The sequence below is a fragment of the Chiloscyllium plagiosum genome, chromosome 22 (assembly GCF_004010195.1).
Source record: "Chiloscyllium plagiosum isolate BGI_BamShark_2017 chromosome 22, ASM401019v2, whole genome shotgun sequence".
NCBI classification, from domain to species: Eukaryota; Metazoa; Chordata; class Chondrichthyes; order Orectolobiformes; family Hemiscylliidae; genus Chiloscyllium; species Chiloscyllium plagiosum.
In genome coordinates this window covers 8,819,175-8,832,545 of record NC_057731.1, presented here as the reverse complement: position 1 = coordinate 8,832,545, position 13,371 = coordinate 8,819,175, and the positions used below count along the sequence as shown (strand labels likewise).

General features: G+C 41.2%; 1 protein-coding gene across 1 annotated transcript in view; it reads right to left on the bottom strand.

Moving 5' to 3' along the window:
- prkg1b (protein kinase cGMP-dependent 1b) overlaps positions 1 to 13,371 on the bottom strand; it is a 623,979-nt gene that overhangs the window by 229,904 nt on the left and 380,704 nt on the right. Inside the window, exons 5-6 of the mRNA XM_043712366.1 lie at positions 6,520 to 6,597; positions 3,088 to 3,182 (exon numbers count right to left, since the gene is read on the bottom strand). Coding sequence (XP_043568301.1) covers positions 3,088 to 3,182; positions 6,520 to 6,597 — 173 coding nt within the window. The remainder of the gene's footprint in view (positions 1 to 3,087; positions 3,183 to 6,519; positions 6,598 to 13,371) is intronic.

Sequence of the window (13,371 nt, the reverse complement as noted above, 5' to 3'; positions counted from 1 at the left end):
TTTTTCCTGTTATATGGGATAATACAGACATTGCTGCATTAAATTAAATTAGATTTCCTACAGTGTGGAAACAGGCCCTTCGGCCCAACCAGTCCACACCGACCCTCCGAAGAGTAACCCAACCAGACCCATTCCCCCCTGACTAATGCACCTAACACTACGGGCAATTTAGGATAGCCAATTCACCTAACCTGCACATCTTTGGACTGTGGGAAGAAACCGAAGCACCCGGAGGAAACCCACGCAGACCCGGGGAGAATGTGCAAACTCCACACAGTCAGTCGCCTGAGGCAGGAATTGAACCCGGGTCCTTGGCGCTGTGAAGCAGCAGTGCTTCACCGTGCCACCCACAGCAGAGATACCCTGCTGCAGTCAAATGCACAGCAAATTCCTCTGACAGAAGTTATTTACCGCATTGATTATATTCCATGTATCATCAGAATATGAATAAAATGAGTCCTGTGATAGTATTAAATCTCACAATCAACAAGATCCAAAAATCATTTATTCTAATAAAACTTGGGAAGAATGTATAAATATTTTTGTTTTAATTGCCATTCTGTTCCTTGATTGTCATTGCTGTCCCAGAAAGTTAGGCGGGGGTGCTCATTTTGTTTTTGGAAACATTGCACTTCAACTCTCTCTCTCCCAACACTATTTGAAGTGTCACTACAAACCACTTCACACAACTCTCCCTGTCGGACATCAGCAAGCAGCAATACTGGACTGGTCAGAAAGGGTGATTGTCCTCAGTAGGTGGCAATTATACTTGAGAACCAACTTTTATTATATGAATCCATTCATCTCAGTTTGGAGAAGTATAACATGCTCCAACAACGTTCTGAGTACCTACAGGTAGACACTGGCTAGCCACAGACACATTAGGTTTGCCTACAGTGACTCCTATCAAATAGTTACATTTAACCTCTTACACGAAGATCAAACAAGAGATTTTGAGTCATGTATCTGCCAAGAAAAGGCACTGAGAAGAAATGAACTGACACAAAAGTGAGAAGAAAATTAATAACAAAATGGTGACAAAAAAAAATCAAAAATGGATACTTCTTGCAAAATAACTCAAGCTGCAAGACAAGAGTTCTTCAAACATTAATGTGGATTGAAAGATTGACATTACCTTTGCTGATTGGTAATGTTTAAGTATAGCAGATAGCATCAGTCTTGGTGGGTAACTTCAAACACATGAAAGGGTGCTGCTGGTAAGATTTGGGGTCCATATGCAAACAACTCTGAAGGTTTCTGAAAAAAATCTAATTTAGATCAAGACAGCATTGTGTCATGAGCATGGAGGCATCGATCCAACTGCACACATGGCATGTGGCCCACAGTCCGAGTGGAAATGTCATGGGTTGACCTTGAAGTAGATCCTTGCTGCTGAGGGATACAAATGGGAAGCAGGCAGCCAGTGCTGCTGACTCAACATTTCTTGGTTAAGAGACTAATCAATCACTGCCAGACCCTGGAATCAGGCCACAGGATAGCAATGGACAAATGCCTCCCAGTGCTGTTTTAAGAACGGATAATAACTGGGCTAATCCATCCACTGAAATAGCACAGAGAGGAGTTTAAGACAAGCACATTAATGTTTGTATTATTGTGTTTGCAAAATCCCCTGACTTAGTTCAACAACAGTTAACCAATGGTCAATAAATCCTTATCCTAAATATAGGCTGTTGTGCAGATTCACAAAGTGCAAATGTTTTTCGTTGCTTAACAAGTTAAAAGACAAGTATTAGGCAATCAGCTCACACAACAGTAAGCCAGGTCATTGACTGTCTATTTTATTTATCAGCTATAAATGAAACTGAGTGCTGGGTCAACAGATTCAGCACCATGGATCCAAACACTCTCTGGACATGGGGACAGCTTATAGTGCCTGTGTCTTTCATTACTGCATTCTGCTTTTCGGCAACTTTACTGATCTGCTTTCCATAAGCTTACAACTCGCTGCAAGAATATTCAAGTGACTTTCTGTATATCGGTCAGCCGTAAGTGGTATATGTGTACAGTGCCAGACCACATCCCTGCCCTAATCCTGGCTGAGTGCTCTAGATTACCTTCTGGCAGCTCAGTGACAGAATATGCAGCAGAAATTCGCAAGAGGCAGGAATGCAGATGTCAATGATAGATGGTACAATAATGGATACTGCACAGATTGTGTACAACGATGGAAGGGTCATCATACATGAGGTCATGTAACATGACCCTCACATGGTGACCGCTAAGTATGGTAGATGCAGTGACCATTCATTGTTTTCAAATAGAAATGGAATTGAGGGTGGCACGGTGGCCCAGTGTTTAGCTCTGCTGCCTCACAGTGCCAGGGACCTGGGTTTGATTCCAGCCTTGGACAACTGTCTGTGTGAAGTTTGCACATCCTCCCAGTGTCTGTGTGGGTTTCCTCTGGGTGCTCTGGTTTCATCCCACAGTCCAAAGATATGCAGGTTAGGTGAATTGGCCATGCTAAATTGCCTATAGTATCCAGAACGTGCAGGTTAGGTGAGTTAGCTCTGGGAGATGCAGCATTATGTGGATAAGTAGGGGGTTGGGTCTGGATGGGATGCTCTGCAGAGGATCAGTGCAGAATGGCCTGCTTCTGCACTCGAGGGATTCAATGAAGAAGAACAGCAGAAGCTATTTTATCAAGAAATGTCACAATTATTGGGAGCACAGAAAGACTTCACTCGGGCATTTGTACTGTTACTTTTGCACTAATGCAGTTTGCAGGACAACATCATCAAGGACTCAGTAGGCAGCAATTATACATGAGAACCATTTTTATTACATGAATCCATTCATCTCAGTTTGGAGAGAATTATAACATGCTCCAATAATGTTCTGAGTATCTACAGGTAGACACTGGCTGGCCACAGACACATTAGTTTTGCCTATAGTGACTCCTATCAAATAGTTGCATGCAATCTCTTACATGAAGATCAAACAAGAGATTTTGAGTCATGTATCTGCAAACTTCCTCTCATTTTACAACAAAAATGAACATTCCTTTCAATAGAAATTAATTCATATTAACCTTCTAAAGCAAAATAGGCTGTTTCCCAATGGACTTACCCCTGAAGAGCTTTTTCTCCAAACCAATCGCCCTTTCCTAATGTCCGAAGAAATACAGCTTCTTCATTTGATGACTCTTCCCGTGTCACATTCACCTGCCAAAATTAAACAAAGAACCAACGACATTGATTTTTCACTTATAGGAGAAGATACAATTTCTCCGTCATCTAAATCATCATTCGGCTTGTTCCAAACGCACTAGGAGGGCCAGGCAGATGATCCTATCTGCATTGACAAGTTCCTTTAAACCTTAACCTGTACTTTATTCTTACAGTCAAACGTATCTAGCTGTTCCACTCAAGGGGCTTCACAACTGCTTACATCATCCTATGTCCACACTGAACATTTGGAAGAGTGCAGAGTACAGAAGCGAACTGATATTCCCTTCTCCTGGCCATTTTCCCAAGTTTCTCCTTGTGCTATACAGATCAAGATATTTACACTCGAATCCATTCAGACAGCAAAAACTCAATTTAAAAGAGGAATTAATGGGATAGTATAAGCAGATAGCTTTCTTTACATATTCACAATACCAAGCTCCCCCTTCCAAAACCTAATCAGCTTTCTGTTCCCTCCCCAAGTAGAGAGTAGGTGACTTTTCAAAAGACAGTTCACACTAACAGCACATAAGACTCTGGATTCATTGAGTTGCAATGAAACTACAATGGAGTGTTCTGGCTCTCAGCCTGACTGTTAGCCTGTCATGGAGAAAATTGAGTCCAAAAGGTAATTCAGATACTGCATTCCCTATCTAGTGGTAGCAGCACTGGAGAAAGAAATATTTTGAGTCCAATATGACATTTCTTCAAAACCAAAATTGTGGAACTATGGTCTGAAGACAAGTCACATTAGACTCAAAATGTTTAGGTTCTGTCTTCACAGATGCTGCCACACATACCAATTTCCTCCAGCACTTGCTGTTTTTATTTCAGATTTCCACATCCAGACTAATTTGCTTTTGACATTAATAGATCTCTGTGGTTAAAATAATTTGGCTTTTGCAGAGATAATTAAATAAAGTTTGCTTGGAAAAAATAACTACATTCCTATCTTCCACAACGATTGAGTAATTATTTTCACAAACATCCTATTGATTGATTGATTTTATTGTTGTCACACGTGCCGAGACACAGTGAGAAGTGTTGTTTTGCGCGCTATACAAGCAGATCGTACCATACAAAGTGCATCAGGGTAGCAGAACAGAGTGCAGAATACAGTGTTACAGCCACAGAGTAGGTGCAGAGAGAGACAGAGATCAAGATTAACATTTGAGAGGTGCATTCAAAGGTCTGATAACAGCAGGGAAGAAGCTATTCTTGAATCTGTTTGTACGTGTATTCAAACTTTTGTATCTTCTGCCTGACGGAAGAGCGTGGAATGGAGTATAACCAGGGTAGGAGGGGACTTCGATTATGTTGGCCAATTTCAGGAGGCAGTGGGAAGTATAGATGGAGTGAATAGATGGAAGGCTGGTCTGCATGACGGACTGGGCTGCGTACACTATTCTCTGTAGTTTCCCACGGTCTTGGAAATAGCAGTTACCATACCACACTGTGATACATCAAGATAGGATGCTTTCTGTGGTGCATCTATAAAAATTGTTGGTGGTCTTGTGGACATACCAAATTTTCTTAGCCTCCTAAGAAAGTAGAGATACCATTGTACTTTCTTGACTGTAGCATCAATGTGGGTGAACCAGGACAGATTATTGGTGATCATCATTCCCAGGAACCTGGCGCTCTGTCGACCGTCTCCACCTCAGCTCCATTGATGTAGACTGAAGCATGCTCCCCACTGTGCTTCCTGGAGTCAATGACCAGCTCCTTCATTTTGCTGATGTTGATGGAGATATTATTGCCTTTACACCATGCCATGAAGCACTCTATCTCTTTCCTTTTTCTGTCTCACCATTGTTTTGGATGTGACTTCCAACATTGGTGTCGTCCACAAACTTGGAAATGGAGTTGGGGTAGAATTTGGCCACACAGTCATGAGTTTATGAGGAGGGCAGTACGGGGCTAAGTACGTAGCCTTTTGGGGCACCGGTGTTGAGGTTTATGGCGGAGGAGGTGTTGTTCCTATTTTTACTGATTTAGCTTAATGGGTCAGGAACCCGAGGATACAGAGCAGGGAGCCGCGACCTAAATCTTGGTGTTTACAGATGAGCTTGTTTGGAATTAAGGCGTAGAAGGCAGAACATAAGTCAATAAATAGGAGGCTGACGTTGGTATCCTTGCAATCCAGGGATGTGTTTAGGGTTAGAGAAGATGGTGCCCGCTGTGGATATATTGTGCTAGGAGGTGAATTGCAAAGGATTAGGGCAACCTGATAAGCTGGGGTTGGTGTCAGCCATGACTAACCTCTCAAAGCACTTGACAATTGCAGAGGTATATTTGGAAACGTAGTAACATCCATACATCAGAAGAAGTGCTAAACATCCTGCAAAGATGTTAAATATAGTGTTCTCTAAATGTTTCAAGCAATATAACTGTCAGAAACAACTACAACATTTATATTCCATTCTGTCACAAAACTGAAATGTTCTAGTCAATAATAGAATCTGTCTTACGAAACCAGAACTCTAGCTGGTAAATTGTCAGGTATAGAGAATGAAGTATTTAAACCTAATTCCATTCTAAAAAAGGATGACTAAGGACTAAAGCAGCGAAATTATGAAACAGCACCCAACTATCAACATTTAACAGCCCTGAGATTCCTGTCATTCCGCACGCGCACACACACGTATTTTATATATAGGTAAACAAATGCATCAAAATGCAGATCTTTCAGCTGCACAAAAGGTTGTCTCTGCCACAATTAGAAAAGGGTTCAGCTTTCTCATGAAGAAATTCAGAAAATCTGCAGAAAATAGTAGTCTGTTCCACATATCAACTAAACTCTGGGAGATGAATAATCCCTAATGTCTAACATAGTTCTGTATCACATGGAGCCGTGTCATATGTGCAACAGCTAGACAAATGCTGTTGTGAATTATAAATATATTGAAGTTTTAAATAAAGTTTCAGCTTGCGTCCTCGGGCTGCTGCTCTTGTTATCCATTGTATTGTTCACTTTTCTCCTGAATTTGAGTCGTACAGTAGGAATATTATACACAGAAATCAATTCAAGCAGCCTTAAAGATTTGATACTGGTTAACATAATTGGTCACTAAACAGTGGAAACCAAAGAATTGCGGATGATGGAAATCAGAAACAGAAACAGAAATTGCTGAAAAATGCAGGAGGTCTGGCAGCATCTGCAAGAAGAAAGCAGAATGAACATTTTGAGTCCAGTGACCTTCTTCAGAACTTTTCTAAAGAAAGGTCACTGGACCTGAAAGGTCAATTCTGCTTTCTCTCCACAGATGCTGCTAGACCTGTTCAGTTTTTGTAGCAATTTCTGTTTGTGTAACGCACTCGGTCTTTGACTTACCTTCCCCTTGCTAATAATGAAGAAAGTGTCCCCTCGAGCTCCTTGCCTAATAATGTACTCCCCATCTTCATAATATGTCTGCAAGAGAAAGAAAACAGAATTCATTCCAAATTCTCCTGGGATTGTCAGTGGCAAATAACATGAGTGGCTGGTTCACAGATAGGACAATGTCAACAGCAAATGAACAGGCGCAAATATCAGAGCAAAACCCAGCAATGCAAATTATTTAAATATTCAGACGTAGTTTCTTGTGGTTTGTGTTTCGTCTTTTCCTCTCCTAGAACTCTCCAACACATTACCCGAGAGAGATTTGACAGCGAGTAATGCTGAGCTATCTATGTTGAGTGTATCACGGTCCAGTTTAATTCTGTCCTTAACCAATCTCTACACAAGTGCATATTTCCTGAGAAGTGAATAAGTCACAACTAAGATTGCAAGCTCACCCTGCACTTGGGTATTTGGATATCCAACTGTGAGAAAGTGAGGACTGCAGATGCTGGAGATCAGAGCTGAAAATGTGTTGCTGGAAAAGCACAGCAGGTCAGGCAGCATCCAAGGAGCAGGAGAATCGACGTTTTGGGCATAAGCCCTTCTTCAGGAACTGAGAGTCAAAGAGTGTGGTGCTGGAAAAGCACAGCCAGTCAGGCGGCATCAGAGGAGCAGGAGAATCGATGTTTCAAGCATAAGCCCTTCATCAGGAATGAGGCTTATGCTCAAAATGACGATTCTCCTGCTCCTCAGATGCTGCCTGACCGGCTGTGCTTTTCCAGCACCACACTTTTCGACTTTGATCTCCAGCATCTGCAGTCCTCACTTTCTCCATATCTAATTGCAATTCAAAATCAACAAGGTTAGCAGAAGCTAGGAATGTGAACAAACCATTAAAGCAGAGTTGGATTGACTAACTCCTTTGGATGGTATCTCTCCCCACGAAATCAAAAAGAAAATGTATATGTCACAAGTATTCCAAATCCCCAAAATGTACTGATACATTTATATATTTAACTCACATCTTTTGAATTCGGTTCTGAAATGCGTTCGCATTTGCTACACAGTTCTAACACAAGGGGGTGTCAGAGAGGTAGTATACACTGTAAGATTCATTATAGCCAGTTGCAACAGTCATAGAGTCATAGTCATAGAGATATACAGTTGCTAAGCAATATACTAAAAAGTAGGGCTGGGAGCAGAACCGCAGAAGTTTAGCTATCACGAAGGATGGAAACCTCATGCTGATTAAAGTAATGATACCAGTAATTTTCAGAGTACATATGAGTACTGTGGAATCTCACCCATCTCCAGCATGGGTTCTGAAATCCCACAACGAGATTATTAATTTTAACGAACTCATTTAGGATTTTAAAATGCATGGTGTGCACTCTCATAAATTGTCCCAATATGTCTTAGGATCCTTACAGCATGAGAGCAGTCCAATTGGCTGATCGACTCCATGCTGACCCTCTGAAGAGCATCCCATCAAGACCCTCCCCAACACCTAATCTCTGTAACTCCACATTCCCCATGGCTAATCCACCTAGCATGCCTATCCCTTGACACTACAAACATTTTAGCATGGCCAATCCACCTAACCTACACATGTTTGGACTGCAGGAGGACACCCACAGAAGGAGGACACAGGCAGAATGTGCAAACTCCACACAGTCACCCAAGGCTGGAATTGAACCCAGGTTCCAAGCACTGTGAGGCAGCAGTGCTGAACACTGAGCTACCATGCCACCCCATATCTAATTAAGTAAATAGGATGAGTCCTATTAAAATGGGGTGTTGAGGGAACTTTCTATTCCCTGAGCCCTCAACAACGGTTTGTTTTACTTCGCATGTCCAGTGTCAGCTACTGACACTCCCAAGTTTAATGCAATATGGACAGACAAGGAGTGACAATCTTTCTATTTTCTCTCTAAAGGTAACTTCACCTCAATCTCACATCATGCTTTATAATCCTGAACCAGTAATGTTACATTTCTTTGCTCATTTTTACACAACTGGAAGGACAATAAAATTCTCACACTTTGTTCAATGATAAAAAAGGCACAGGTTTAACTTTCTCCACCTGGTGTAAAATGGTGCAGACCATATCTCTATTCTAAGGCTTTTATTACATTGGTGTTTAGCTAATGTGATGAACTCTATATCTCTTTGCATCCATTTGTGCTGTGTGTGCTCTCTGGTTAACAGAGAAAATTAGATGGGAATTGTAACATTCAAGGGATATGGTGCTACAATGGGTTACATATTCAATCCTGACCAGGAACAAGTCTGGGGCTTATTCAGAGGTTTTGAATAAGACAACCAGCTCTGTTACAGGGTTGGTAAACTGTGGCTTCAAGGTCAGGGTTTGTTTGAGTCAGTTAGTCAGAGATCGTGGAGACAGAGGGATGCTACATCAGGCTGCCTGTCAGTCAGCAAGCTCCATTGCAAAAAGGGTGCCGCAGGTTCACTGAATTTGGGATTCAGAGAAGTCCTGTCAGCTGAGAAGTGATGGGGGTAGGGCTCATGTTAAGCCCTAAAATCATGTTCAATTAGAAGCAGCTTATGAGCTCAGTGTAGCTGAGAGTGGAGTGTGGGAAGCCCACAGTAAGTATTGGCTTGGTGCAGCTGACAATGATCGGAGCTTAGAGAATCCCCAGCCGCACTTACTTGGTGAAGTTAGCTGTCTGTGCAAAGTTAGAATTATGCAAGTGAAGAGATGATGGAGTATAGTCTTAAGACTTAATGGGAGGTTAAGCACAGGAAAAGAATGGTTGCAATTGTAAGGGAGTGACCAGTCATTGGGGTAATCCACATCAGAACAGCTTTTGGGGGAGTATCAGAATGAAGAAATGGAATCCTAATGAGATGTAATAACTGCAGTGTCACTAACATTGGAGTGGTTGATTCTAAGAAATTGTGGGATCTATCTCACTGCATTTACTATTTAATGTGTTCTGACGGTTATCATATTCATTCTGGATGTTAGAATATTGTTAGAATATTGTTATGGCACAGGGTAAACTCTCCTGCTTAATTTAACACAGAAAAGATTTATCCCGTGCAGTAATCTGTGAAAGGTCAATAGGCCAAGAACAAGATTAGATTAGATTATATTAAATTAGATTCCCTACAGTGTGGAAACAGGCCCTTCAGCCCAACCAGTCCACACCGCCCCACCAAAGAGTAACCCACCCAGACCCACTTCCTTCTGACTAATGCACCTAACACGATGGGCAATTTAGCATGGCCAATGCACTTGACTTGCACATCTTTGGATTGTGGGAGGGAACCGGAGCACCTGGAGGAAACCCACACAGACACGGGGAGAATGTGCAAACTCCACACAGACAGTCACCCAAGAATGGAATCGAACCTGGGACCCTGGTGCTGTGAGGCAGCAGTGCTAACCACTGAGCCACTGTGCCACCCCAAACAAGTTAAAGTAAAAATTAACAACTCCATTTCTTAAAGTATAACAAAGAATAATTAACTAACAACTACTTACAATTCCTTCCTTGAACCTATCTTTTACCTTCCCTTCTATAACACTGGTATGATTAAACTCCCAATTAAGATTTACAAAACAACATTTCTTTTCTCAAAACCAGGTAGCTTTAGTTTCTCCTCTGTATTTCAGTCTTCTTTTCTTCTTCTTGGGGATTCTGCTTTACGGGTTACTGATTGATAAAGGTACTTTTAAGAGTGCTATTTTTCAGGCAGTCTTTTTCACATGCTGGTGGCGTGGCAGTTTTCCTCTCAACTGTTCAATTTTTCCACAGTCTTATACCCCCAAAGCATCAGATTGTGTCATTGGCTTTTAGGATTGTTAATACACTAAATTCAAATTTGATTGGAATTTGGCATTTTCACAGTATAATTTAAACTGATGGCCTAATTCGAATCGGTTTTGTTGTTTCCAAGCAACCATCTAATTTAGCTTTCGACCAAGTGTTACATTGTTACCTTATTGAGAACACTTGGTGCTGTCAGGTAGCTCTACCAGCTTTTAACTCTCTTAAAGATACAGTACAACCAGATCTTCAAAACACTTCCCCCGTAAGAAAAAATGAACAATCATAATGAAAAATGGCTTCTTTTTTTCTCTACATTTTAAACACAGAGATAACTTTAATATAAGTTCACCTTAACTTCTTCCCATCTCCCTGTATAGATATAACATTAAATAAAGACAAATCTCATCTAAACTCGATCAGTTAAATCCACGATAACACATCTGCAATTATATTCTTACGTTCCACAACATGAACGATTTTTAATTTAAAAGTCTAACATAAGACTCCAATGAAATGGTCTCATATTCTTGTCTTCAAAGCGTTCTAAGAATGTAAGCGGATTGTGATCCGTGTACACAACCATCTCTAACACATTGTTCATGACATACACATTAAAATGTTGTCAGGCCAGTACCACACTCAATAGTTACTTTTCGATTGTGGAGTATTTTCTCTGATCGATGTTGATTTTCTTCGAAAAGTAACCAACTGGCAGATCAGTCCTATCCTCATCTTCCTGTAGGAGTACAGCTCCAACTCCAATGTCACTAGCATCGATGATGGTTTAAAAAGGTTTAAAAAGTTTGGTATAGCTAAGACTGGTTTGGTTGTTAATATGACTTTCAAATGATCGAATTCCTCCTGGTATGGTTCTGTCCACTGAAACTTCTTCTTCACGGTTTCTTCTTCAGCAAATCAGTTTACGGTGCCATACACTGCTGAAGTTTGAAACAAACGTCTGATAGAATCCACTGAGTCTGAGGAATTGAAGCACCTCTTTCTTCGAGGTTGTTTGTGGAAATTCCTCAATGGGTTTTATCTTTGCATTCCGTAGGGTCAACCTTACATGACCGATGTTATGTCCCAAGAACACCACCTCTGCTTTCATGAATTCAGTTTTATTTAAGTTTATCACCAGTTTTGCTTCTTGTAGTTGTTCAAAGGGCTTTGCTAACTGTACCATGTGATCTTTCCAGAACTTACTAAGTAGACTGCATGGGTTGTGAACCCAGCCACAACTCTGTTCATGAGCCTTTGGAATGTGGCAGGTGCGTTCTTCATTCCAAAGGGCATCACTTTAAACTGATATAGCCCATTTGGGGTTATAAGCACAGAAATTTCTTTCACCGACTCTGATAAAGATACCTGCCAGTAATCACGTATCAAGTCCAACTTGGTGATGTAACTGGCTTGTCCAACTTCCTCGATACAGTCCTACAATCTAAGAATTGGATATGAGTCCGATTTTGTAACGGCGGTGACCTTACGATAATCCACGCAGAATCATTGAGTCGTGTCTGGTTTGGGAACTAAGACGATCGGCAAACTCCACTCGCTCTGGCTTGGTTCGATGATGTCCTCGTCGAGCATGGCCTCCACCTCCAACTGGACCTGTCTGGCTTTGAAAGGATTAAGCCGATAGGGGTGTTGTTTTATTGGAGCAGTATTCCCCAAGTCTACTTCATGTACAATAGCATCAGTCCTCCCCATCTGATTCTTACATATGTCCTTATACTGCAGTAACAAATCTTTCAACTGCATTCTATGCTTCTGAGATAGATAATTTACTAACTTATCCCACTCTTCAAGGACTTCTTTATTATTTAATCTATTTTGGAGGCACCTCAAAATCCACATCATCTGGATTTAACTAACATCTGTTTCTCCAGTTCTTTCTCTCTTGTATAATGCAGTTTCAACATGTTCACATGACATATCTGATATCTTTATTTTCTATCTGGCATTTTTACTAGATAATTCACCTGACTCAACTTTTTCTCAACTTGATAGGGACCATTAAATCTGGCTTTGAAGGGATCTCCCATCACTGGTGACAGTACTAACATGTCATCTTCTGGGGAAAACATCACAGCCTCAGAGCTTTTATCTGCCACCTGCTTCATTCTATACTGTGTCCTCTTCAGGTGCTGTTTAGCTAACTCACCGACTTAATTTAGTCTCTCCCTCACCTCCAATACATAATCTAAGTGTGAGATCTCTGACTTTGGTCTTGTCAATTTCGCTTTAATTAATTAATTTCAACACTTCATGACAGAGTATTGACTGGAAGGGAGTAAAGGAGTAGCTTCGTTTGGGGCCTCTCGAATGGCAAACAATACAAACGGAATAGCTTTATCCCAATCATTCAGGTAATCTTGACAGTGTGCTCTCAACATGCTCTTCAAGGTCTGATGCCACCTTTCTAAAGCTGGCTGGGATTCAGGGTGATACGCACTGGATCGAAAGTGCCATATACCTAAGCTATCCATAACCTCTAAGTAGCCGAGCAGTAAAATTTCACCCTTGGTCTGACTGAATCTCTCTGGATAGCCCGTACCGTATGAAGAATGCAATTAACTCCTCTACTGCCCTTTTTGCCTTGATACTCCATAACAGAATTGCCTCCGGAAATCTGGGAGACACATCCATTATGGTTAACAAGTACTGGTTCCCACTTTTAGTTCTCGGGAGGGGTCCTACACAATCAATTATAACACGTGTAAAAGGTTCTTCAAATGTGGGAATTGGCAACAAAGGTACTGGTTTTATTAATGCCTGTGGCTTACCTACGATTTGGTATGTAGGACTTATACGGCAAAAGTTAACCACATCCTTGTGCATTCCAGGCCAATAAAAATGTTTTTGTACCTTAGCCTGAGTATTTCGTACCCCAGAGTGACCTCCTACAGGTAGTTCATGTCCTACCCGTAACATCTCCTGGCAACACTAAGTAATCTAATCTAAGTATCTAAAAAAACACAATCTGGAGCACTTCAGCCCATTTTTCCTCTGCACTAACCTGCAGTCGTCTCCATTTTCACCTTAGGATTCTATCTTTCAGATAATA